Source organism: Daphnia pulex, chromosome 3, assembly GCF_021134715.1.
Source record: "Daphnia pulex isolate KAP4 chromosome 3, ASM2113471v1".
In the NCBI taxonomy this organism is placed as follows: Eukaryota; Metazoa; Arthropoda; class Branchiopoda; order Diplostraca; family Daphniidae; genus Daphnia; species Daphnia pulex.
In genome coordinates, this window is record NC_060019.1 from 10,760,309 (window position 1) to 10,786,717 (window position 26,409).

At 43.5% G+C, this 26,409-nt stretch overlaps 5 protein-coding genes and 1 long non-coding RNA gene across 24 annotated transcripts in view; 3 read left to right on the forward strand and 3 right to left on the reverse strand.

Moving 5' to 3' along the window:
• Positions 1-26,409, reverse strand: part of LOC124191209 — a 101,081-nt gene that overhangs the window by 58,134 nt on the left and 16,538 nt on the right. The gene's annotated exons all lie outside the window — the stretch shown is intronic.
• On the forward strand, positions 60-24,846 carry LOC124191184 (serine/threonine-protein kinase ICK-like). Of its 3 annotated transcripts, none has more exons than XM_046584232.1 (8): positions 60-272; positions 677-812; positions 22,765-22,898; positions 22,996-23,208; positions 23,319-23,490; positions 23,655-23,830; positions 23,950-24,291; positions 24,371-24,846. In XM_046584232.1, exons 2-8 carry the CDS (start codon positions 717-719, stop codon positions 24,675-24,677), a joined length of 1,440 nt encoding a protein of 479 aa, XP_046440188.1. In that variant the 5' UTR covers positions 60-272; positions 677-716; the 3' UTR covers positions 24,678-24,846. The 3 variants fall into 3 exon arrangements, with proteins under 3 accessions (XP_046440188.1, XP_046440186.1, XP_046440185.1); XM_046584230.1 differs by lacking the exon at positions 60-272 and adding an exon at positions 22,105-22,159; XM_046584229.1 differs by lacking the exons at positions 60-272; positions 677-812 and adding exons at positions 21,112-21,836; positions 22,105-22,159.
• On the forward strand, positions 1,096-3,055 carry LOC124191186. The gene is made up of 6 exons (XM_046584239.1): positions 1,096-1,399; positions 1,463-1,606; positions 1,671-1,946; positions 2,012-2,219; positions 2,286-2,605; positions 2,666-3,055. Exons 1-6 carry the CDS (start codon positions 1,178-1,180, stop codon positions 2,888-2,890), a joined length of 1,395 nt encoding a protein of 464 aa, XP_046440195.1. The 5' UTR covers positions 1,096-1,177; the 3' UTR covers positions 2,891-3,055.
• Positions 2,888-4,415, reverse strand: LOC124191187 (DNA/RNA-binding protein KIN17-like). The gene is made up of 4 exons (XM_046584240.1): positions 4,185-4,415; positions 3,228-4,123; positions 3,061-3,161; positions 2,888-2,994 (listed from the first exon to the last, which is right to left on the reverse strand). Exons 1-4 carry the CDS (start codon positions 4,319-4,321, stop codon positions 2,926-2,928), a joined length of 1,203 nt encoding a protein of 400 aa, XP_046440196.1. The 5' UTR covers positions 4,322-4,415; the 3' UTR covers positions 2,888-2,925.
• Positions 4,969-5,983, forward strand: LOC124191204. Its single transcript, XM_046584262.1, has 5 exons — positions 4,969-5,128; positions 5,205-5,385; positions 5,465-5,502; positions 5,574-5,653; positions 5,735-5,983. Exons 1-5 carry the CDS (start codon positions 5,053-5,055, stop codon positions 5,867-5,869), a joined length of 510 nt encoding a protein of 169 aa, XP_046440218.1. The 5' UTR covers positions 4,969-5,052; the 3' UTR covers positions 5,870-5,983.
• LOC124191161 lies at positions 8,078-19,476 on the reverse strand. The gene is made up of 13 exons (XM_046584195.1): positions 19,110-19,476; positions 17,795-18,069; positions 14,630-14,947; positions 14,344-14,565; positions 12,113-13,211; positions 11,062-12,039; positions 10,656-10,969; positions 10,177-10,481; positions 9,730-10,069; positions 9,426-9,654; positions 9,164-9,357; positions 8,912-9,087; positions 8,078-8,839 (listed from the first exon to the last, which is right to left on the reverse strand). Exons 2-13 carry the CDS (start codon positions 17,970-17,972, stop codon positions 8,453-8,455), a joined length of 4,740 nt encoding a protein of 1,579 aa, XP_046440151.1. The 5' UTR covers positions 17,973-18,069; positions 19,110-19,476; the 3' UTR covers positions 8,078-8,452.

Here is a 26,409-nt window from a genome sequence, read left to right on the forward strand (position 1 = left end):
CGTCAAAATCACGCTGGACGTGGGCTGGAGCGCACATCTTGTTCACGAAACCCTGTCTTGCTGGTAATTTCACACGAGGCTGGTTTAGGCGCAAACGCCGGTGAAATTCAAAATGACGTGCTTTAACAATTAACAGAGTGATGATGCCCTACCTGCTAGTGCTTTTCTTACTTTTGACTTTTGAGCCTACCAAAGCCAGACCAAAGCAGTGAATTTTCGAGACTGAGTTTTTCGAGCACGTGTGTGGATGGTGATTGGTGAATCATACAATGGTATAATATTGTATTAAACATATTTCTTGATAAATGTTTTCTAGCTTTCATTGCTTGAGTTATCTTGTATTAGAAATTTCATTCATGTATTATCCAAGGTATTATCAAACTAATCACAGCAGTGTTTGTGCAAATTTTTGTTTTGCAAGGAAACACTTACGTACTGCAAAATGTTATTTAAACCTGCTTTAAGTTTATATATTCTAGACTACTGTATGTATATTATTCATCATTCTATGATTCTATTATGGAGAAAGTATAGTTTTGTCCATGAATCTAAAATGGTATGCAATGTATGCAATATTGGTGATGCTGTTATCTGAATGGACGATAGTCATTCTGATTTAGTTTTTCATTTTTGATGCCAATATCCTGCAGACTAAATAGTTGCATTTTTCTTACAGTAAATAAAAGGCGATTCAAATTCGTGTATGCTTCTTCGCCATGGTGTTTCTTCTGCCTTATCTTCAGTCATCACAGCTAGACGACCACGTGGTTATTATGGCAATATCACGTTACGAATCGATCAGACACAACACGGTAGGAAAAATTCTGCTTCAATATTTTGCATGTCTCGGTTTGAATCAAAGTTAAACGGGGGGATATGAATGCCTTCTCTTCTTATGATAAGGCTGATAGTGATCGTCGAACGTCGACCACTATTTATTTTCGAAAAAAATTTCCCCTCGCCTATTTCCTTAGACGCGTATTTACGAAAGTGAGTGTAAGACCGAAATACGGGGGAGTACTAAAATAAGGGAGTTCAGTTTTATAAATAGATCGGTTGGAAGCTGTTGTGTCGGCAGAATATAGAGGGCTGCATAACGTTATTCGTTCTTTTTCGTGCAGTCGTGGTGGAAGAACGTCTATTCTCTTTTTCGTTCCCTCAAAGTACATCAGTTACAATGACGGAATTGTGTACTCTCGATTTATTGTATTTTGACGGCGTGGAGAATGAAGAAGGCGAAATCAGAGCTATTTTCATTCCAAATTCCTGTCATGTTTGTAAAACCATGCGCCATGATTCGGAATCGGGTAGTGAAATCAAATTGCTTAGTTGTTCTGGTTGTCGTATGATTGCTTATTGTGGATTAGCCCACCAGAAAGAGCATTGGGCTCAGCACAAGGTACATCTTTTCCAGAATGCAATTCTCTAAAGTAATTATTTGGTTTCATTTTTTGGTGTTCAGGATTTGTGCAAAGTCGTACAACAAGTTTTACGTAAAGAGGGCCGACCAAGCTTGTTCAGTGGAGTGGAAAAGCTTAATTTGAGCCCTGAAAGTTGGAAGGCTTTTCGTTACAATCTAATGGTCCGTGTGGAGAAAGCATTGACTGTAATCATATTTTCGCGTTGCGTTTTTTAACTTGGTCTCATCGGTTCCTCTCCATTTCATTTAGCGATCCATGCAACCGTACGAGCAGGAAATGTTCTTGTATCCGCGCGTATGCAATCAATGTCGCATGGATGACGGAACTAAACTGAACGAATGCCCCGACTGCCACTCGTTTTTTTATTGCTGTGACCAGCACTTATCGATAACACATCAAGAATGGTGTAAAGACTTGAAACTTCTTCTCGATCTCAATATCGAACAGTCGAAAAAAGGACGGATCGATTGCATGTTGCCTCACCAACTGTTGGAAACTTTCGAAGAGTTCCCTGCATCGCTCAAAGTCAGTTGCACAATCACGGGAGTCTTCCATTACCACACTTATTTTTAAAATTCGATTGCAACCAGGAGTTCCTTGTTTTGAGAATGGTCGGTGCCATGGGGGCCTTTGCCATGGGAAGAAATTCTCTGACATTACTTACGGAATTTGCATCTTATCCGTTGACAGTTCTCTGGGGCCTCCAGGAAGCGGCCAAACTAACAGATGGTATTCCACATTTGGGAGATCGAAAATCTCTTGTGGTTCACATCGTTGGGGCTGAATTGCCTTTTGAATGTAAGTTTTCATGTTGATTGAGTTTTCAGTAGAAAACGCCTTTTATTTCCTATTTTCCTGATTCAGGCAATAATTTGGCAAAGTGGGATGTTTTCTTTCTTAATACTCTTCCGGCTTTGAAATCACTTTACGTAACTTTTACGGGTCCGGAATTGACGGGTGTTCCGGCAGGTACGTGGGATGACGACCTCCGCTGCCCGCACTGTGAACGAAACAATAAGCATTTCGTCTGCGACTTCCAACCGAATACCTTTTATCATGACTTTGTGAAAAGTAAAAATTACATCCGCCCTGATGTTGTGGTCGCGTTCAACTGCGGACTCTACCGACAGACAGGCTTCCAAGGATCTGATTCGTGGGCAAAAACTATACCTTGTCTTCTGAAAGTATGTTAAATTACAGTATTACGTACGTAAGCTTGATTGACAAAAATCATTTTTTTTAAGGAGGGTGTACCCTTAATTTTGACGGCGTACACGGCTGCGGAGGCTCCTTTAGATTTAAAACGTCTACAAGAAGCCAGCCGTGATCCTTTAGAAATTCTTATGCCTCCTCAAAAGAATCCCTATCGGAGTTCACGGCCATGCAGGAATTTTGTCAGCGAGGAAGAATCCCCAATCATATTCAAGAACCAGTACATCACGGTTGTTAGGAAACAAAATATTAAATAAGAAAATGAATTCGTGGTGTATTCTTGAAAAATCAGTTATTCAGTGTGAATTTTACAAATGTCTTCATATTGGACTCCCTCGACAACTCGTCCTTTTACAGGTCCCTGCAACAAGTAAAAATACGAATTGTATGACTCATAGCTAATAGATTATATTTCAAAAGTTTTTACCGAATCGATTGTGATTGAAACGCAGAAATTTTTGGCATCGAGACTTTTAAGTGTGGCTCGACATCCGCGATATGCACCGTTGACAATCATAACTGTTCGTCCTGGAAAAATATTCAAATCACGTCAACATTTCATTTTTTGAATCTTTGGTTTTATTGATAACATACCTTCAGCTGGAATGACAGTTTCCAGGTGAGACTGGTCCAGTCTTAAGGTATGACCAGTATCTGTCATGGTCACCATGGCTCCGTATTTGTCAATGACCTGCTTGATGTATCCCTTCTTTTTGTAGTACTTATCCCCAAGAGATTTGGTGACAACTTTGACAACAATGTTTTCAGTCAGCCAGTAATCTTTTCTGCCAAATTTCTCTTTTGAAGCTTCTTGTTCCATCATGATTTCATCTAAAGCCGAAAGCTTTCGTTTTTCGGTTGATTTTTCTTTTTTTATATCTTTGTTGTGAGGTACTTTAAAGACAGAATCATCTGTGGCTGAGGATTTACCAGGTTTAGCATCTCTCATTTCAGAAAAGCTAGTTGAAGGGGCAAGTTGGACTTCTTCCTTCTTGATTTTTGGACCTAGTTGAATTTGAATCTTTTCTTCTGGATTTTCTCGTTTGAATTCAGTAAAGACAGTCTCTTCCTCTTCTCCTTCTTGCTTGCCTTTTTGAACTTGTTTTTCGATAAAGTCTGAAACCCTCTCTTGGTCGTCTTTATCCATTTTTTGCTTTTTAGCCACTGCCTCTGCTCTAGCAATGGTTTCTGGGTCCCGGTCAATGTATGTGATAAACCAACCTTTTTCTGTTTCATCAGCTACAACCTTGCCGTGTCTGCTAAGGTGTTTACACAATCCTGTTAATGAAGTCCATCTTGTTGCATTCATGTGGGTATGGTTTCTGTCTCTAATGTATTCTTGATACACCACATTGGCATGAACTCTTTTCGTTCCAAATTGTCTTCTCAGTAGGTTTAAGAAATCCTTTTCAAATTCATGTGAAAATTCGTCAAGGTATTTACGAGAATTGTCTGCAAACAGTAAAAGTTGTCTTTGATGGGATTCCGAGCTATGAAAATAATAGCATCAAATTAGTTTGTTGCATCTTTTTCATTAATTTTAGTCAATACCTTGTGTGGCACTTGAAACCATTCTCATCTCTGCACTGTTTTTGACACATTTGACAATACCAGCGCAATTTCTGCAAACCTTTGGACTTCATTTTGTTTCCTATCCATTTTGGCGTTCCGACTTCGGCTTTACCCATTTTATTCTTCTTGTATTGATGCTTAAATGTCAAGAACCCACAGAAGATTACCACTAACCAAAAGTTGCAACTTGCAAGGTTGTTTTGTCGACAGACGACATAGCTTCCTTGCGCGGTTAGTGCCATCTATGGAGGATTTTTGTCTCAAAATGTGGCACGAAAAACATTTGAAAAAAAAAAAATCTTTCAAAAGTTGATTTTGCCCGTTAATATTTTAACAGTTAGTAAAAAAAAAAATGTCCAGGTTCATGTACACCTATTTGTAAAAAAATTTGCCATCCAGTTACACAAACGTTTGGAAAAGATCGGGCGATAGCATATCAAACAGTACTTTTAATTTACCAAATGTACCGTGCTAAAAGTCCCGCTGCTTCATTTCCATACTAACAAATGCCAAAGTTGTAATCAATATGGTCTTTATTGGTTTTTTCTGGAAGTTTTTTTATAACCCCGCCCTTTCCATCATGTTGCTATGCGCCAATGCGCCCTTTAATTAAAATTGCCGAAGTGACTACACATTGCCAATATTTCAGAACTTTATTATTGTTAACGGGAAATTCAGAAGGTAAATAGCTAAACAGTTAACGTCCGAAATGTTTAGGGAGACTGTCGTTGAAGCAGCAATTAAAAAATGTTCATTTAATGTTCATCCAGTCTTTTTGATCATGCGCACTGATGCTGCCCAAATGGACGCATTCTCTTAGTTCTCTTTCAGTTGTAATGTCGACACGATGCGTAACAAAGAGCTCTGGTTCCAAGTACGTCTTTTAAGTAACAAACTGCGTGAAGATCATTCGATTAGCGATGGTGAGTTTAGCCCCGTCTAGATTAATTTTTTGTATGATATACAATCGACTTCAACTACTTCTCTTGCTTGTGTCAGGAGGCGTGGTTTGCGTATCGATTCCCGCTCAGACCAGCACACTACAGCTCAAATACCAAGTTTATCGAAAACTTAATTTGGTCCATATTGTTAACGAAGAAAAGATTGTCTTCAAACTTCGTGACCCAACCGGTGCTCTGGTTCCTCTCTCCAATCAATTGCAATCTAACGACAGTTCTTGGTATTACTTTGTTTGTCTATAACTTTTCTCCTCGATCCTTGAGTGTTAATTTTTAATTTTTCTTTGTAAAAATTAAAAGTCCGTTCGTCCTTGAGGTCGTAGATATCCATCAGCACAGTAAGATTGAATTTCAAAACATTTTGTGGCTGTTTTGTAATTTCAGTGAGAACTATACTATTTTGATTTAGTTGAAGCCGTCGATTGGCAAGTGCCTGCCCTGAACCGCAGCGAGAACTTGACGAGTCAAATCGGCTCACTGAGCGATCGAGTATGAAAGTCTGAATCGATACCATACTCTCAATTACTTACGCTTGATTTACTTTCTCTGTGGCGCTTGATGAATGAACAGGTTGAAGATTTGGAACACAGGATGGACGATTTAGCTGAAGACTATGCCGATAAACTAGTTGAAGAGTTACAATTTCTATCCAGTCAGACGGCCGATCTTAAGAAGATGATGGTAGCCGAGAGTAAAACTGAATAAAAATTGTAAATTTCCCAATCGGTTAACCCAATTCTTAAAAAAAACAAAAACAAGACTGATACAGACATTTAAAATGTAGCGTATGGACTTAATAAAAAGAGTGCCACTTTCTAAGATCCGTAAGTGCTTTTTTGATTGTCTGCAGAGGACTTTTAACGGCGTAATAATATTTTTCCCGAGAATCGAAACGGCTGTTACGTGGCTATACCACAGGCTCTCACATTACTTCTCCCGTTGGCCATCATCGTTCAATTTCACTCTGAATTGTTTTCCAAAAGTCATAACTCAATGACCATCAACACCGCTGCAGTGGATTCATGCGCTTTCTCTGCCGACGTTTGTTGCCATTGGTGATGGCGTGCCGGGTGTTTTTCGGAAGGAGAAAAGAAAAACTAATTTCCCCATCTATATTCAGATGAAAGCCTAGCAAGTTACAACAACAGGTTTGTCACGTCCCAGTTAGTGCCCATCGCATCGGCTATTTTTCCCGCAATTCCAGCCACCACTCTTTTACGCCATTAACCGAGACCTGTCGTGCATCAGGATAATTACTGACATGTTGTTAATTGCTGCTAGTAGTATCTTTCTTCTAGTATTTTCGAGTGAAGCTTTCGGTCAACTTGGCTTGCGGTTGGCTCTTTCAATGGTACTACTCATTTTGCACATCTGCGATTTATTGCCGTTAAATTTTACTGCGCCATAAAAACAGATTTAAAGTGAAGCACTTTGCGTAATCTTGCGTTTTCATAGACCTACCAATGTACCGTAATTCATATTAACCGACTAGAGAACTCTTTGATTTTATTTTGCTCGCACGATTTTATAATAAGACTCGCGACCACCCAGTTTGAATCGTAAGCTGTTTCAGTGTACTGGTCGATTTGAATCGGTGAAAAAATTAAACTAGCCCGCGCTTTTAATTTTCTCTCCAATTCAATTTGTTTAAGTTAACTTGTTGTCTAACGGCTGCTTAACTGTTAGACTTGTTACATGAATGCTGATAAAGTTCTTGGACCCAGCTATGCACGATACGGTATTCGGTGGTTGTTGAATATCGGTGGTGAAACTTATTTTTACTCCATTTGCATTTCCTTGTCTACCAAATTAGGCCTTCCGTTCAAAATATAATTACACGTTCAGTTCAGTGATGGATCGGTTTTGTGCGCCACCCTTCTGGCAGCAAATATTTTCCTTGCAGTACATCTCTCTTTCATCGTCTTCATGCCCTCGCAAAAAAGAGTGTTGAATTTCCAATTCTAGAAAAGATTTCGTTCCACCTATTGCTCGAAATTTCAGATTAGAGCACTCGATCTCTAGTTTTTTTTATCAGGGACCTACTTCTCCAATTGAATGTTTAGGGAAGCGTATCGGTACGCTATTGTTGTGAAAGATTATGCAGTCAACAATCGAATTGAGGCCACTCAACCAAATAACGACGCAAGGAGGTGACTGATCAGTCAAAATGGAAAGTACGATTGCACTTGTTTTTTTTTGTGTTCTGCTCAATAGAGATTTTTTTGTTTTGTTATTTGCATTGATAATTAGTCAACCGTTCAATTTGTTTCCCGTGGAAACTGAAAAACAATAATGCGGTTTGAAATAAAATGTTACAATCAGCGGTAATCAAAAGAACTATTCATCTAGGGAATTCTGCGTTTCACAGGAACCGCTCTCTCTCGTTTAAGAACACGACGTTGAATGTGTTCAAATTAACAAGTCGCGTTTGACGATAATCATGTCTCAGCTATTTTTTCCCATTGCAAATCATATAGTCAAAAAGTGGTTGGTTCCGAAAAATTAGCCCATAAACTCACGGTTAATTATTGGCATTTTTTGTCTTTTTTAAAAACTTTCACTCGGTTATTTGTTGACTTGCAGCAGTCGTTATAGTTTTTACTTCCTGGGTTCCAGGACTCGTATTTTTTTCCTTGTCTGGTTGCCGTGAAGGCCATCTTCTCTTTCCTGTCCCACCACGGCTCAGTTGTTGACTACTTCTAACAATAAAGTCCCGCAATTCGACATTCAACAGCCAACCATCGAAATGGTCTATTTTTATAGGTTTAACAAAGAGGATGAAATACGGTATCTTCTTTTATGAAAGCAGTCTACTGAATAGACGACTCGAGAGCAATCTTTTTTTAGAGATGGACTCGATTTCGTTTCCCACACAACATTCCTATTGAAGAAAAACACATTCAAGTTTAGAAATGGATGTAAAAAGACGGTGTATTTCGAGCTCTGGTTAATTTCATATTTTGTCATATGTTGTTATATGTACACACATTGAGCCGGACTTTTATCAATTTTTCAAAACACTGAATAATATTTTCGTATAAGGCCATCGCAATGTTTGAAGGGGGGGGGAAACACTTACATAAAAGACGCACTCACATTATTGTCATGAACGATGAGGAAATACTTCGTATAATCTTATTCTTTCTATTTAAAAACAAAAAAATCGAATGGACGGAGAAACACGGATGACATGGTCAGAAAGAGGCAGAATCATTTTGCGCTTAATATTTTTTGTTTTTCTTTGTTTCTGTTTGATATGATCAACAGTCTATACCCTACATTATTCATTTAATCTGCGTAACCAGAGTAACGACGTTGAGAAGGCATGAAGTAGAAATCGGGCTGGTGGACTGAAGTGCTCGAGTGGGTCCTGGGTCGCCCGTTCGGTTGAGCGACTGGACCAACATTGCCCATTGGCTGTGGATTGGCTTTGTGGGGTAAAGAGTAAGTGTTATTTCGATCAGCTGTCGCCTTTGACTGCAAACTGCCATTGGATGGCGGCCTCTGCATGGCCCTCGGAGCCGGTCCGTTGGTGGTGCTGGCCGTCATCATCGTGTGTCCGTTGCTCCCGTTGGCAGCTAAAACGGCCGCCGCTCTCAACGCCTCGTCCGTCTCGAATGGCTCATAAGCGTAGTTGGTCGAGGAGTAATCACGCCAATTTACAGCCACCTGATCCTAAATTGTCGAGTCAAATTTTGTAGAATTGTTTTTTTTTTAAAAAAAAAGACAATTTCAATCGATTCGTACCTTGTTGACTGACGACGGTGACTTGCGGGAGACTTTGTAGATGGTGCACGAAGCCTGGATGATGGCAATAATGACCAAGACGATGATGCAGCCAATAACGCAGTACAAACTGATGGTGGTCAAACTTGAATTCCACCCACGGCCAGACACTTCGAGCGGATCTAGTGAGTCAGCATCTGTTGTTGTGGGACCGCGCGCAAACCTTTTTATTAACATTCCTGTCACTAGACGCAATATGCTTTGTAAACGTACCTAAAGTAGTTTCGAATTTGAGATAGGATGGATCCACCCGGATGCCGCCAACTTGGCCGCTGGCTATGGCGCCTCGCAGTGCCGTTCTGACAAAGTCCTCGGTCTCAACTTTCAGATCAGACGATTGTTCAAATTCCTCCGTCGATTTCTTGTCCAGCACGACAATCATGTTGGCGACCAAACCTCCCTCCTCCCTGTAGATGAAACAATCGAGAATTTAGCAAACCAATTCATTACGGTTGAATGGCAATGAATGAATTACTCTAAGAATTCCGTTACGGCAGCTTCTTTCAATCCGGGAACTTTTCCAGCTTGCAGGGCGTTTTCCACCTGTTGTCCAAATCGTCGGGCGAGCTCGTTGAACTCGGGGCTACCCATCTGTGGCACTTCGAAATCGTTTGCTAAACCGACCATTTTCAAGCCGATGTTATAAGCAATAGTAGGTGGCGGCGGCGTCGTTGTGTAACTAATTCCGTTAACATTTCCTGTTCCTTTTTTTTTCATTTCGGGACAAAAGAAAAAGATGTAATCTCTCGGTCGTGACGAAGCCACAGCTAGCGACTTACCTAATCCGCATGAGCGGATGCAAACACGGTCGGATGAAATGAAAGGTGTTTGCAAATGTTTGCCAATTTTCTTGTTGACGGCGTTGCGAGTTCCGCCGTTGACGGGGAATTTGAAGTAGAGGCAAGTGTCGTCGGTAAATTGGACGTCCTGGGCCTTGTCTTTGGTGAGCCGTTGGCGTTGGAACGTTAAAGTTGTCTTGCCATCCTCAATTCGACCTGTTGCGTTGATCAAATCCTGGCTGTCGTCTAATTTGGGAGCCGTGTAGCCGACGGCCCACATGTCGCCAACAAAGGCGCGACCATTTGCGTCGACCCAGCCGAGCACCACGTCCGTTTGAGGCTGGAAATAATTAAGAAGACAAACAAGACAACAAACAACGTGAAAGTAGGTCGTCGTCGTCGGTGGGGGAACAAGCAAATATATTTCGTAAATGATGGAAACAATACCATAGAAGTGGTCTCGGAGAAACCGATGGCCACCCAGCGGTTGGTGTGATTGGCCGTAATGGTGAAACGAATTTGGTCGCTGAATTCCAGATACTCCCATTTGGCGTAGTAGGTGCAGTCCATTTCGAATGGATCACACGACACGGGGTACTTCCATTCGCCTCCGCACAGAGCCGAACTCTTGTGAACGTGTTTGGTGCCACTCCCATGTTGATGATGATGATCGCCAGCGCCCGATGGTCCATGTTGATGATCACCTCCAGCATTGCTTTCATTCTTAACGACATCAACCTTGGCTGGTGGTTCTAAAAGGAGAAAAAAAACGAATTTCGGGATTTATTCGAGATTGTTTACACAATAAAAATCGTTTCGTGAAAGTTTTTTTCCTTTCGTTCGAGTGAAAGCGGAGATTTTTGTTTAACGTGCGAAATTTTGTGCAGTGAGAAAAATGTGGTCATTCCCGTGGTGTGCTATATTACCTATAAAATTGATGACAGTGACACCTCGTTGGTCGCCTTGCCCGTGGTATTTCAATTCGTCGGGCTTGTAGAAATCGGTGATCGAGGCCGACTCCTTCTCCAATCCGGATGCAGGACGATGGACGTACTTTCCGTGCTCTTGACCTCTCGCCCAAATGACTTGCATGGGCTCAGAGCCGATAATGTGATCCGCTTCGTCGCTGGAATTCAACTTGCGACGGAAGAGGATGATCGTCTGGCCGTCGCGTTCGAAACCCAAAGCCGCCGTCAAGTCCTGTCGCCCACCGTAGAAACTGTCCAGCTGCGGCGTCGATCTAAAATTGATTGGAGAAAACAGATGAAACTCTGCTGCTTCTCTCTGACGGAACGGTTATAGAAACGGTCGAAAAAGAAATCGCTCTCTCACCTGTCGCGTGTGTAATAATCGCCAATCCGCGAATAATTGCCGCGAGCCATACCAATCACGATATCCGTGCAATCCATCGGACTAAAGTCGCCTCGAGGAGCGTATTTGTGGGCTGGTTTGTAATTCGTTGGCTCCGACTCGTGAGAGCTGTGATCGTGAACATGACTATGTCCACTGCCGTGGCTATGTCCACTGCTGCCGTGGCTATGGTCGTGTGCGCTATGGTCGTGTGCGCTATGGTCGTGCCCATCCACTTCCAATTTTGGTTTAGGCTCAGGGGCCGGTTCAGGAGCCGGTTCGGGCTCTGCAGCTGGCTCTGGCTCTGCGGCTGGCTCTAGTTCTGCGGCTGGCTCTGGCTCAGGAGCTGATTCAGGTTGGGGTTCAGGTTCAGGAGCTGCCACTTCAGGTTCAGGAGCTGTTACTTCAGGTTCGGGTTCGGGTTTGGGTTCGGGTTCCGTAGGTTTGGCTTTTGATTCATTCACGATTTCAGTTGGGGACGGCTCAGGAGACGGTTCTGGTGACGTTTCGGGTTCCGGCGAAGGCTCCACTGACGGTTCCGGCTCTGGTTCCGGCTCAGTCGGTTTCATTGTTGTTGTTGTTGTCGTCGGTTTCGCCTGGGTGGGTCCCGCTTTCAGATTCAATTTGGGTGTCACGGCGAATGTTGTTGGAGACACAGTGACCGTATTGCGGCCAGCCGAAACCATCAAGGGAACAGACATTTCTTCAGCAATGTCATCCATCCGGTCATTGGGACTGTCCACAACCGGAACGGACGGCTCAATACTTTTGACTGGAGTGGGAGATGCCAGACTACCCGATGGAGCTATTGGGATCCATCCGTCAGATCCACTTGGTGGACTGAAACCAGGTTTGGGTTTCGGGAATCTAGGAGCGGCAGGTTGGACTGATACAGAGCTGGTCGGGCTATTGAAGGTGTTCAATCGTGGGCCAGGGAAAGCTACCGGTCCGATGGGCATTCTAATAATTCAAGAAACCAAATCATATTAAACTTATTGATCTAAACAATTGGATTTCACTAATCGACACTTACTGTCTTCCACGCCGAGTAGCGTCCGCCAACGACGAAAGGATTTCTTGATCGACCACATTTCTGGCCGATCTCTTTCCGCCTACTCCGGTGCTGATTCCGGCTTCCGGAAGGTCCGAGAGTTGGATGCGAGTCACTGATCCTTTGGCTTGAACGAAAGGCTCCACTACTGCCGGTTTCTCTGTTGTCGCTGCTGCGTTTCGGCTGTTGAGTTTGTTCTTAGCGATCAATCGATCCAACGGCGATAACTTTTTGGTTGTCGTTGGGGCGCCGGTGGTCGTCGACACTTGCGGCGCCACTTCTCCTTCGCCTTCTCCTACGCTAGCCTCGGTGGTTGAAGATGATGACGTCGTTGTTGTTGTTGTAGCTGCTGTTGTTGTCGTCGTCGTTGGGCTCGTTTTCGGAGCAAGTGGAGAGCGACCAAGCACGGGCAATTTAGGGCGTGGCTTTCTAGTTGTCGTGACAGTCGGGATGCGGATCTCGGTCGGACTTTCAGTCAAATCTTCCCGTTTGTCGTTATTACCCGAAACTTGTTTGGCAGTAGGCAATTCGGCATTCGGATGATCCGCCGAATGGTCGCCATGATCGTGATGGTCACTGTGATTGGCAGCTGATGGGGCGCCGGTTGTGGCCTCTGGTAAAATGTCTACGGATGGCTCGGCTACTGGCTCGGGTTCAGCAATTACTTCGGCTTTTTCTTCCACCACCGGTTCGGGTTTGGCTTCTTCCGCCACCGGTTCAGGTTTAGCTTCTTCCACCGTCGGCTCGGGCTCTGGCTCAGGTTCAGGCACAGCTGCTGACTCGGACGACGGAGCGGCATCCAGCGGCAACGATAAAGACGCCGGGTGATGTTGATGCAGATCCGTTTGATTGGTGGCCTCGACGGGCATGTCTTCCAGGATTGGGAAGCCTTTACAGGCGGCGGTGAGAGCCAGGGGTCTCCATCCGACGGCCGCGTAACTGGTCCCGCCTTTGACCACCATGACGGCCTCCAATTCTTGCGAGTTGCGCAAGACTCGCCAGTAAAATTCAAAGGCGTCGCTCATCACCTCCTTGCGGTAATCGGCAAAGTTGATGATGCTCGGATCCTTCACCGGCGATTCTGTTATTACAAAACCGTTTTTTTACCGTACAGCCGTCGTCGATATTATAATGAACCGTTATTAGCTTACAAGTACAACAGTGTAATAAAGAGCGAAATGACTTGATGTTTAAATTACGATCGTTTTGGCCACTTAACAAAGTCTTGACTAATATTCTGATTAAGAAGCATGACATTCTAAAAGTTTTTCCCGTCGACTGCTGCTGCTGCTGCTGCGCAGTCACGACGTGGAAGCCGAAAAAGACCTTGCCAAAACGAGTTTTTATCTTGGCCTTGTAGATATTCCAAATTTGAACTTTTCTGTTTCTCCGCTAACGGCATTTCCCCCGAACAAATTGTGAAAGGGTTGAATTAATTATTTTTGTTTTTTCCAAATAGTAAAAAAAAGATGAGAAAAAGAAAAAAAAATCTAGTTTGAATGAAAATTCCGGCTTTAATTTACGCGTATGACCCGACCCTGTGAGAAAAAAACCCTGTTTTTAATATTTCAGCGTGGGTTGTAGCATTTCCTGTAAAGAAAATGTGTAGCAACAACGCTATATACCGAAACATAGCGGGGTTTGACCAGCTGATACTTCTTCTTCTTTTTTTTTGCTACTATAACGAACAGTAGCAGTCAAAATACATGTACATATAAAGAAGAAGCTCGCTAGAGGAAAGGACCATTAAAAAGCGGGATGTAGGTTACGGGCTGTTTTAAATGCTATCCAGTATACTACACGTATATTGTAGCAAGAGGCGGCGGTCTTATATTACGGCGAGCTTGAGCGCGCACACATTCTCCGTGAAAAAAAAATATGTATAGAGAGAGAGTCTTCCAACACCACATCACCACCAAACGCCGGAGAGAAACCGTTGCATCGTTTCACAAAAAAAAAGCTATTGCAACGGTAAAAAACCGGTGTGTGTGTAAGGAATGGCGCGACCTTTAGCTATTTTTCTCTTTCTCTTTATTTGGATGTGATCCAAATATGTTTGGGTGTTGGTTCGTTTTTTTTTTCTTTCCTACAGCCCTGCGGCCGTCTGCGGGGTCGATTGTTGAACGAACGGCGTGAGAGAGTTTTTCGAAATAATAAAAAGGTAAAATAAAATAAAAATAAAATAAAAAGTTTGCGCTCGGGCAGGTTCTTACGTTTATTGCATTGGGGTCCAAACCAGCCCATCTCGCAAAAGCACTGCCTCTTGGGGTGGGTGGTGGCTTCCAGATTGACGCACTTGCCGTGACGTCCGCAGTCCTTGTCTTCGCTGCATTCGTCCCGGTATTGGCAACGGTGTCCCGAGTAGAGCGGGTTGCAGCGACAACGTCCCGCAATGTCTTTGCCGTGACCCGAACAAGTTTCGCGATATTCCGGACCTGACAGCCAATTTCGTCAGTCAAATGTTACATCGTCGATTTTCTTTTGAGTCAATTGACTTACGAGGAATGATGTCAACGTCAGCGCAGCTCCAGAACATGTAGCTCTTGCCCCATTCGGAAGCCTGGCGGATGAGACGGATGGTGCAGTCACGGCATTCGAGATCTTTTGGCAACTGGACCAGATAGGACAAAGCGGTCGGGTCGCCTTCCACGAAGACGGAACTGTTGGTTTTATTCGGTTGGCCGGCGTGAGTCAAATCCAAAATGGGCTTCTCTCGCGAGTCCAGCACCTGGATCCTGTAGCCGCCGCGGTGTGGGTAGCCCAGGTGCCAGGTGACATTGAACGACGAGCCGGATAGAATCGATGTCTTGAGGGTCCCTGCGTTACATATTATTATTAGTCAAATTGAACATTCAAGCGAACAGAAGGTTGGGGGGAAGAAAAGAGAAATTCGTTCTTTTTTTTTGATTCAATGAGAATTTCAATTTTGATTGGCAACCGAGATTTGGAGCGAGGCAGTGATTTAGAAAAAGGTGTAGCCGAAAAAGGGAAAACTTTTCTTTCTTTGCCCAGCCAATTGAATAGCTAAGGCCAACAAAACCAGATGGACGGTGCGCATGTACACGTCTTTCTACACCATTCGAATTTGGAACAAAAGAAAAGGAGAATTATTTTAACGAAAGAAAAATGTGTATGTATGTATATATATCTACTAGCGTAACGTCACGTTGCCACTTTCACCGTGGGACTCGAATAAAACTATAAGACTGTCTATAAGAGAAAAATAGTCTGGGCTATCTGCGGGGGGGGGGGGGACAATGGACTCTGTTATTACGTAAATGCAGATCGGTCTTTTTATTCAAATTGTCACCAACCGAAACAAAAGGGCCAGACATTATTTTTTGTTTCTTTTTTCTACTTTAAAATATAATAGTGTCGGTTGGCTGTATAGGAGTGACCAAAGCCAGACGAGAACTCACGAGAAATTCACAATGTGTATTTCTGATTGGCAGCGAAAGTTTTCAGTGTCTGCTGCTCTTGTTTTCTTTTCATTTCCTCGGAGCGTTGTTGTTTTCATTGGAGCTCTGCGATCGTGACTCGATCGATCTTATCCCGTTTGGTTTTCTAAATGATTGGAATCAACACCCCTTTTCCACGCCTATAGTGCGGTACTAGGAAGAAAAAAGTTTTGGGCGACGACCTCCTGGCGACATTTGAACTGGAAGACAATTTCTCTGGGTTTTCTGACTTCCTTTTTATTTCTCCACCAGTTAAGTGAAGACCTTTTCGGAGGGGGGCTCTTGCGCAACTAATGCGACTCCTTCTTTTATTTTATCACTCTACACAGGTACGTGTCAGAAATGTGTGGCAAGAAGCCAGAGGTCGTTCAACCCGGCAGAGAGAAGAGGCTAGTTTTGACTGGATCTTCTTCTGCACCTCAAACTGGGAGAAGGTCATCACTTTTTTCTTATATTTTCTCCTCAAAAGAACAATTTTGTTTTTAAAAGAAAGCGCGCGCCCTTTTCCCTCAGGCTTCGCATAGCCTTCAGCTGAATACAGAAAGAAAACTTAAAAAAAAAAAAAAAAAATGTGTTTTAATACATTTCAGAGATAACCAAACGAGCAGTGCTCGTCTGTGTCGAGAGAGTCTATAACGAAATCCGATTCGCCATTCCCTGACGTGTTGTGTGCCAAGATGCACCCAATCTTTTTCCTGGTCGGGAACGGATTCTCTCAACATGGCAAGGCAGGGCAGGAGAACGGTAAAAATTATTATACGAGTCGTAATGGCCGTTAGAAAGAAAAACCAGTCGGTCGGTCGGTCGGGAGATGAGACTTTTTTGTTCGTCTAGGTATATATCCAAGGACTTATTGGTCACGATGTCTCTCTCTACCCTACCCACTTGTTATTTGCGGTTGTATATATTTCTAATGTCGGCTCTCTCAAGTTTCTTCATTACAACAACCTCAAATGTTGTCGATACAAAACAAGAAAACAATGACGGTCGTTAGGACTAGCGCATTCATTATTTCCAAGCTTGACTGTAGAGAAACAAATTCCGACTAGATGAATAATGCTAAATACAGAAGAAGAAGAAGAAGAAAAAACCATTTCTCCCAAACTCGACACGGCCTGTTTCAACAGGGCGGGGCATTATAACGACGTCGTGGCTTATGCCACGAGAAACAATTAACTGACATTTTTTTCTTTCTTTTTAAACTCGAACGGGAATTCACTCTACCGTGACGGTAAACAAAATGCACAAAGTTTTACAAGTAAATCGAATTTCTGCAGGAGAAGAAAAAAAGATATTAAGGAGATATGTACCCCCCCGTGCTTTAGTGACGTAAAAGAGAAGAAGAAGAAAAAACAAAAATGGCACATTTTCAAAGTACCGTAAACCTTTACGCCGGCGGATCCGACGTCATGTTCTTAGCCAAAAGTTCGATGGCGGTCACGCAACTCGTAAACAAAACACACATGCACGGCCCCTCTTTTTTGTTTGTTTCTTCTTTTTTGGTCAAATTCCTAGCAATCCTGTATTTACCCATCAAACAGGAATTTTTCGGTGCATTTCCTCATTGAGATGCCACCCAAAGTTGTCCCACCACACCCCAGCAAGTTGGAAACTAGTTAATCCCGCAACACGGCGACGAAATCCGAAATTTTACTGCACTGGCGATTGTGTGTTTAGTTTTCTCGTCATGAAAAAAGCTAAAAACCTGCATGCATAATGAAACGGACAATTTTACAGCAGCCGCTTGACACGACTGACTTGGCGCGAGGCCGATAGTCTTGCCGATCGCGGAAATGACGTCACCGGAAGAGAAGATGGTTAAAAAACATTCTTACAAGAGTACCATACGTAAGAGACTTTTCTTTTTTCTCGAGATAGTAGAATAGGGCGACAAGAGAAAAAGAAAGGTAGGGCTGATAATATAGTATAACTGTGTATCCGGTTGAACGAACCGAGCCGATCGATAAGGCAACCAGTTTCTCTTTAGAGTGTCACAAAAACCGCAGATCTCATTTCGAGCAACAGATGAAGCGTTCAGCCTCGTTTACCCGATTAATTGACAATCAGCCGACCTCAATCTTGTCGGTGACAAGACAAATAAAATACCTCCTAACTCTGTTTTCTCCTTTTTTTTAAAAAATAAAATAGCGGACATTGTTTGTTTAGGTTGTTCGTGATTGGTTTGTGTAAAGTAAGGTGGTGGTACCTTTTGGCACGCCGCACGGTGGTGGAGTACGTCCGGAGTCTAGAAAATCCAATGCGGGCTGTCTGGCTGGCGGGAACGTTAGAGCCACATGAGCCTGACTCACTCCACTCCAAACGGCCAGCAAGAGAAGAAGTAGTAACGGCCAAACGGCCGCAATTGAACGCCGTTTTGCATCCATTTCGTGAGCGAAATGGAAGACGAAAGTTTTTGTCTCGGCTTATTGTTTTCTTTTTTCTTTTTTAAAAACTGCTGTTGTCCTGGCTTTTTAAGAGGATCTGTTAAAAAAAAAGAATAAAAATAATTATGAATAATGGCACAACAACAACAACAAAAAAAAATGTTTGGAAAATGATGAATGTCGTCCACGCTATCATTACACAATCTCACAGATTGGCAACTGGCCTAAATTGGATATTATCTAAATAACCAGAGCACGGGCGAAATAACGCACGTAGGGGGGTAGAGAGATGTTGGACCTTTCTCTTTTCCCGCCGGTCCAGAGACCCTAGCTTAAACACGCACACGAATTTCACACGAGCGTTAGTTTTTGAGCTCTCTCCGTCATCTCTTGTGCATTTATTATTCGAAAATATAAACCAGCTTTAATCATTTTTTTTCTCTCTTGGCTTCTTCTGCTGGCCAAACCGACTGGCCATTCGTTAGTTCATCGAGATAACAAAGAAGGAAACTCTTTCATGATTCTCTGTTGTAGACTAGCAGTCGACTCTATACGTACGTCTATAGTATAAATAAAGATAAGATGGAGAGAGCTTGGTCATCCTTCTTTTCGTGTGTTGTGGAATAGTTTCCTTTTTTTGTTTTCACCTGAGCCAATTCTGTCAGGGAGACATGAAATCGCTCCAGTTCCAGTCGATTTATACGTAATCAGACATGTTATTGTTGTATAACTCGGCCGTCACGATACAGACGATAGTCGCCGATGTCTAGCGGATAAAATAGAAATAAAACAAGAAAAGCTACAACCAAAAGCCACAGAATAATCTATAAGAAAAGAAATATCAAACTATTGAGGGGAAGGAGAGGGGGGTCTTATATTTTATACAAAAAGGGGAAAGAAAATTGTAGGAAATGACCCTCTAAAGTTCTTCTTCTTCTTCCTCCTTTGGTTTCCCCCCCGCACAAAACCCCCCCCTTCCATCCACCTTGGTCGCACCTTCCCTCCGGCTGGCCCACACGAAACATTCACCCTGGCTCCTGCTTGCTTGCTCCCATGTCTCGTGTTGTCTAGCCTCCTCCTATATACAGTCTACACAACAGCAAGTTTGATAGCAATAAAAAAAAAATGGCAACTCACCTGTGCTTAAAAGCACATAGTCCTCCTCTCTTCTATGAACTATCGACGCAAACGAATGGAAATGTTCGTTTTGTTTCCTCCTCTATAAATAGACGCTGATGGAACAGCACACACACACACAAGGTCGCACTAGTCACTATTTCTGGCCAGGTGTTTAAACCAGTCAAATAATATCAAAACAGCTATCGATGTCCTACCTTTATTTTTAAAACTTAGGTAATAATTCTGATTTTAAAATTTAAACAGCACGATTTGTCAAAAATGTTGAATGAGGAGTAGGATGTGGGCCAGCTGCAGCAGGTTGAATGCTATCGCTCGGTGGTTGGTGTCGCACTGAGAAACCGTTTGGCCGGATGGGGGCTCTTTCAGTATATTTTCTTCTTCTTCCTCACGCCCCCTTTTTTCTCTCTCTCTCTTTTTCTCAATCCCTTCTCTTCTTCTTCTTGGTTTGGTAGCCTCCAGCTCTTTTCGAAAGAGTCGTGGGAGGGACAAACCCAGGTGTGTTTGGCGCTCTCTTATTACCTGGGCAAAGTCAACAGACACCGGAGCGACGCCTCATCGCCAACACCATCTAGCGGCGTGAATAATCAACCGAATTTGATCCATCAACAAGTCCGGTCGATCAGGGCGGAGGTTCTATGCGTCGCAAATGTGTCAGAATAATCAAATCCTGGTAGCAGCAGTCCCGCATATTTGATTTGACTCGTCCTGGCAACACAAAAGGGAACGGGAGTTTGTCCATAATTGATTGACGGGAGTGGGTGGGGGTTGGAGAAGAGTCGGGATTGGCACGGTCACGACACATTTGTCATCAGGAAAAATCGCGCAGGCGTCCGTCGGTTTTGGCCGCCCATCCCGGTGACGTCCTTTGGCCTCACGGTTGAACATTTCTCATAGCAGCGCGGCGAAACATCCGGAAACGGGCAGCAGAGCAAGGCACGGTGAGGTACGTACGTGAGTGTGTTCACTGCCGCCGCCGCCGCGGTCACCGGACTCGAGCCGCCCGGTATAATTGGCTCTCGGCTGTTATATTATTACCCAACGGTTTGGACGATAAAAAAAAAAACGAAATGAAACGGAAAATAAAAACATCAACACGTCCCAGAACTTATTTTCCCGATGTATATTTTGACTCTAACCGCAGCTAACGCTCACTTTTCAAATTCGATTGGATTTCATTGACTGTGTGAATCGCCCCTAGGTGCAACTTTTGTCTATACGACTGGAAGGTAATCGGGTGACCGCATCGGTCGTCTATGCGCGTGAAACAACGCGTGAAAGATGACGACGAAGAAATGATGAACGAACGAACGAACGAAAGAAGAAGATGGATGAGGCATTAGAAGGGTTCGTCTCGTCCAACTAATCATTCTCGCCATTTTAGACTCGGCTTGGCTTTGGATTGTTTTCGCAATTCATCGGAAGAGAGGCAGATTTTTCCTTGATGAGCAAATTGGGGGAAAAAGAAATGGTGGTACGCACGATCTTGTGGCGAAGGTTAAAAATCGTCTGGCTCTGTTTTTTTTTCTTTCAAGTAACCAGTTCCAATCCGAACGACGTGATTCGAATCGTTACGTTATTATTATTATAGTAGTTGTGTGTAGCATCAACTGGGAGATATCGAGTTCAAGGCTGTTTTACAATGTAGAGGGAGATAAGACTATACCATACCGGAATAATGGATGAGCTTTTCTCTAGCTGGAGGTTTCATCAGCACGGAAGCCAAAACCGGAACATCATCAGTGATGGATCGAGGTCGCAAGCCCATCGACCTTGGTCAACCAAAATTGAAAAAATCTCTTTTGGAATTTTTCTTTTGACTTTTTCATTTTGATTCAAGAAGACATCAAAATCCCCAGGTCTTTTCTTACATCGTATATATAGTCTCCCAGTATGGGCAATTCAAATTTGCATATCGTGTCGTGTCGTGCAGAAATAGGTTATTTTTACATTTTAAAACAAAAAAAGAGACGGGGGGGGGAGTATATCCTGCCCCCTCATTTCCAACTCGATCGTGAGTTTGTGACGTCTGGCACCGTGACAACACACCCCCCTTTTTCCCCACCTGGCTCAAATCAAATAAAAAAGGAACTCTGTTGTTCCCTAGCTGCATTTTCAGAGAGACGTTGTTTTTCCCTTTTTGTTTTGTTTTGTGTGTGTGTAGTTTTTGTCTCTTTTGGCTCTTGCGCTTTCTGCGGCCCCGCGTTGATGATGTCAGAGTTGACGGGGGGAAAAGACTCACAGTCGGGTCGGACTTGCGCTGGATGAGTCGTGCGTGACCGCGCTCTACACAACCCCCCACCACCACCGTACATACTACCCCGGTGTCTATAGTCTATGACTGTACTGCGCTGCTCGTGTGTGTGCCTCTCTCTCTCTACAGTGGACTAACAGCATTGTTGATGTACTACGGCATCCGATATTTTCCATGTGACTATACACCATCAACACATCGGGGAGTTGATCGTTAGAATAGTTTTCCAGCCGCTGGAGATTAATTAGCGTGTCAAAATGAATCGCCCCGTGTTGTTTGTCTGAACTGAGGTGCATTCAGAAATAATTCAAGCCTCTCAAACAGTTGGAAATAAACAGAGCCAGTAGTAATCCGGCGTACACCAAGAAAAGGATGAACAGGTATCGAATTCTGGGAAGGATCGGCGATGGGGCTTACGGCTCAGTCGTTTTGGCCATCAAACTGGATTCCGGCGAGAAAGTGGCCATTAAAAAGTGAGTCGAGTTCAATAATGATATTGTCTTTAGCGGTGGTTGTTGTTATTAATAACAGTTCAGCAGTGGCCGTGGAAGTTGTTGTAGATGTGTGTTGTTGTTGCTGGTAACGGAGATGTGTCTAATGGGCGTCTTAAGGCCACCTGTCGTGTGGATAGTCCACACAATAACAGTCTCCCCTATCATTTCCCCCCCCCCCCTTTGAGTTTTGATCAAATTGTTTATTATTATCTTCATTTTTCTAATGATTATGATGTACAATTCGCAGAATGAAGCGAAAGTGCCATTCGTGGGAGGAGGCGATGAACCTTCGTGAAGTCAAGGTATGAAACTAACGCCATTATTATTCAATCTATCTGGAAAATCCCCCAATCTTCTCCTGGATTAGCATGGCGTCCCATACTGTTACACCTTTATTATATCTGAAGAAAACACAACATTCTTCTCTTGAAGTTGTGACAACAACAAGGGTGGACGGGGGTGGAGATGTGCGGGATTAGAGGGCACTGCCACATTTTCCGTGTCATTGTCGATTGTAATCTATTGATGTTGTTGATTCCCTCCAAATTTTTATGCTGGCTTCGGCTTCGACAGCGAATGTGGGTTTTGTTTTGTTTACGGTTGCCATGGAGACCTCCCCCCCGACCCACCACTCTACAACTTTGCAGTCCTTCCTGTCGATAACAGCGGGTGGAAGAATAAAAATAGGGAGGGGGGCAGGTGATGGTGGTCCCTAAAAAAACCCGCTTCGTTCCACACGGGCTGATGCTTCTTGATGCATTTTATAATTTATTAGTATACATCTGTAGTATTAACGCATATCATGTGAAATTCAAAATGTTTGCGGAGAACCTTCAACGCGCCAAAATGTCGATCCATCAAGTAGATTTGAATAATGCAATGAGTTTTGTTTTGTTTCTTTTTTCAGTCTCTGAAAAAGTTGAGTCATCAGAACGTGGTCAAACTCAAAGAAGTCATCCGGGAAAATGAAACGCTCTTTTTCGTCTTTGAGCACATGAAGGAGAACCTCTACCAGCTCGTGAAAGAGCGTTACGAACGAGGGTAAGTTTTTTTTTTTTTATTATTTGATCACGTATATGTACATGGTTCTAATGAATTTTGTTTCGTTTCGATCTCATTTTCGTGTACGTACAAACAGGGAGAAGTCGCTACCGGAACCGGCGCTCAAGGAAATCGTGATCCAGATCCTGCAGGGCCTCGCTTACATGCACAAACACGGCTTCTTCCACCGTGATCTCAAGCCGGAGAACGTGCTCTGCAACGGGACAGAAATGGTCAAGCTCGGTGATTTCGGGTTGGCCAGGGAGATCCGGTCGAGGCCGCCTTTTACCGACTACGTCTCCACCAGATGGTACCGTTAAAAGACCAGCCAAGTCGATATAACGTTGGGCACTTGTTAGACTACCTGCTGATCTAATCAGAGAAACAAAAAATAATAAAACTAAAACGAATTGCTGACAGGTACCGGGCTCCCGAAGTCCTGCTCCACTCGACAAACTACAACAGCGCCATCGATATGTGGGCCGTGGGCTGCATGATTCCCGAACTCTACACCTTCCGGCCTCTATTCCCCGGCTCCAGTGAGATTGACCAGCTTTTCAAAGTTTGCGCTCTCCTCGGAACACCCACAGAGGTATAAACGCTGACCAATCTTGAAATGTTGTTGTTGGGAGTTGGTTATTATTTGATGTGAATGGCGAACGGCTCTCAGTTGAACGACCGTGCCAGCAGCCACGGTATCGTGAATTTAACGGCTAAAGCGATTTTCATCTCGATGCAATTCGATCCGCAATGCAGAGTCAATGGCCCGATGGCTATCAACTAGCGTCCAAAATGCATTTCAAATTCCCGCAATTCAACAACTCGTCGCTCAACCAGCTGCTGATGCAAGCCAGTCCCGAGGCCGTCAAACTCGTCAATTTACTACTTCAGTGGAATCCGGCAAGGAGGCCGTCAGCCCAGCAAGCTCTCAAGTAAAAACAAATTGTCGATAACACAAATTATATAGGTCAAAATCACAAGGAACAAATCAAGTTCCTAATGTGGAAATAATGGCGAAATTCTAATCAATTTCTTTCCAACAATCTTCCAGCCATTCGTTTTTCGCACGGTCGAGTCACAATTCGTCGGCCATGTCGTCCAGCAAAACCTGGTTAGGTGGGACCGGTCGGGTCCTGTCGACCTCGACAACATCGGGCGTCAAATTCCTGGGGCCGAACCGTTCCAGCAGCATGCAGCCTCACCTGCAGCAGCAGCAGCAACACTCGGTTATTCACCTGAAATTGTCTTCGGATGCTAGACTCTCTGAACAACGACAAGTCGTTCAATCGGAGCCGGCCCGGCCCAAGCCCCAATGGCCCGACGGTGACGACGACAAGAAGAAAGAAACCAATAAGCACCTGGAAGACGACGATGGCTTCGAAGACATTTTCCAGTAATCCTTTTTTTTTTTTTTTAAATAATCCTTCCGTAATGGATCGATAAAAGCAAATTTATTTGTTCTACTCATGTAGGGGATTATCCTTGGCCAACGATGTGAATTCTTTCGTTCAAAACGCGCCACAGCAGATATCTAGAGTGTACAACAGCCACAGTTCCCACCCGATCAAGTCCAAATACCCCGTCAGCGGAAAAATGTTGCCCGTCAGCTACACCAGTCCGGCCATGATTGCTAGCGCTCCGCCAGTTGTATCGGCCGCATCGACCCGCATGTCCGTCCCGACGTCGGGGGCCGTCACGGAGAGGATCCCGAGGCTCGTCAGCGGACGGACGGACTGGGCTGCCAAATACCTGAAGACCAGCACCAAGTATTCCAAATGAATATACCGGGCTTCACCACCACCATTAAATCTAAGAAGAAAAACAAATTATTTGTATTCAAGATCCCTAAACCCTATATTCGAATTTAACTCTGGTCAGAGTTTGTATCATATTTCTATTGAACGACGAAGTCGTTTTGTGTCACACATATATAAACAATTCATGAGAACTACGTGTTCAGTATGCGCAATCATTTGAAAAAGGAACAATTTATTGTTATTCGACAACACTCAAGAAGAGTATCGACTTCTCATCTAAACGACACCATAAAAAGGTATTATTACGACCGGACAAGCCCATGACGGCCGGGGAACAACGTGATGATAATGGCGGTTTGAATTTCTTGTCATACCATTTCTCAGTTTTATTTTTATTATTTTTGTGTGTAGTTTAGAAGGCGACCAAACTCGCGTGTAGGTTCGTGATGTGTCGTTTTCGAGTTAATCGAGCTGGTAATATGCACCACTGCTGCGGCGGTGGTAAACCGCCTCTTTTGAAAAATTTAACCTGGACACACGACTGACGGCGAGTCTAATATACCTTTCCCTTTTTTCTTTTGTTGAATTTTCCTTTTTTTATTTTCATTTAAAGTTTCTGTGCCTTTTCGTTCAAGGTTTTTAGGTGAGGGGGTGGATGGCACACTCTTTTGAGGTATAATAGTCATTGACATCAGTCATCTGAGTTCGTGATAGCTCGTGCATGGTAATATAATAACAATCACGTCAAACTGCGCTCATCTAAGATAAGACTATCTTTTTATTCTTTCCCTTTTTTTACCGAATGAATGCAAAGTATTTTCAGCCGCCGGAACGGTTACGTTTAAACAGTACAACGAAAGAATATTATCTAGCGATGACGCCATTATATAAACGGTACGTATTTATTTTTAGCCCGTTCTTCTACATTACTTTTAACAATAAAAATAACAACAGAGCAGAAAGAGAACCTAGCGGTCGTGAAAACCACATTCCTTGGAATAGGCTAACTTATTGAAAAGGATTCCGATACTCTTCACGTGCGGAACTTGAATTTAATTTCGGGTATCTGAATAACATATTAGAGCCGCCCCCCTTCTGGCGATTCCTTTTTCCGTTCCGACTCGGACACACTGCCATCGACACGGAAAAAGATCATCTCCATGGACGACGTCGTGGTCCCCTTTCCTCCTGCTTCTATTCCGGTTTTTCTTATTTTATTTTTATACTGTCGTCGCGGCGTTGATGCGTGCGAGATAGTGCCTTTCGTGTGCCGTGTTTAAAGGTAATCACTGAAGAAAAAAAAAAGTTGATGCCACCTCTGGCCCGGTAAAAAGGGAAAGAAACGGGACAAAAACGCACCATATTTTCAGGCCATTCGTTCGCTTAGGTATAGTGGTGATATAATATTGAAGATTGGCTCTGCGCCATCAGCAGAGCGACTGGTACACTCAAGTACCAAGTTCGTTTAGTCGCCCTATCTGGAATCGATTCCTCTATGGCGAATCAACCGAAAATGGCGAGCTGTCGTCGTGACGGCTAACGGGTCACGCAATATGCATTGTCTCACGGGACCGAGCTGATTCGTGTTTGCTGAATTTCAAAGAATTTAATGCGTTGATATTTTCCAGTTTTAATTATTCCGCTATCATCTTAGTATCTAGCGTAGATAAAATGCGACTATCACTGTCATTCATTGATTTCCCATTTTTCCGAATGTCACGGGATTTGTGTCTAATCTGACAACAGCGCCCATG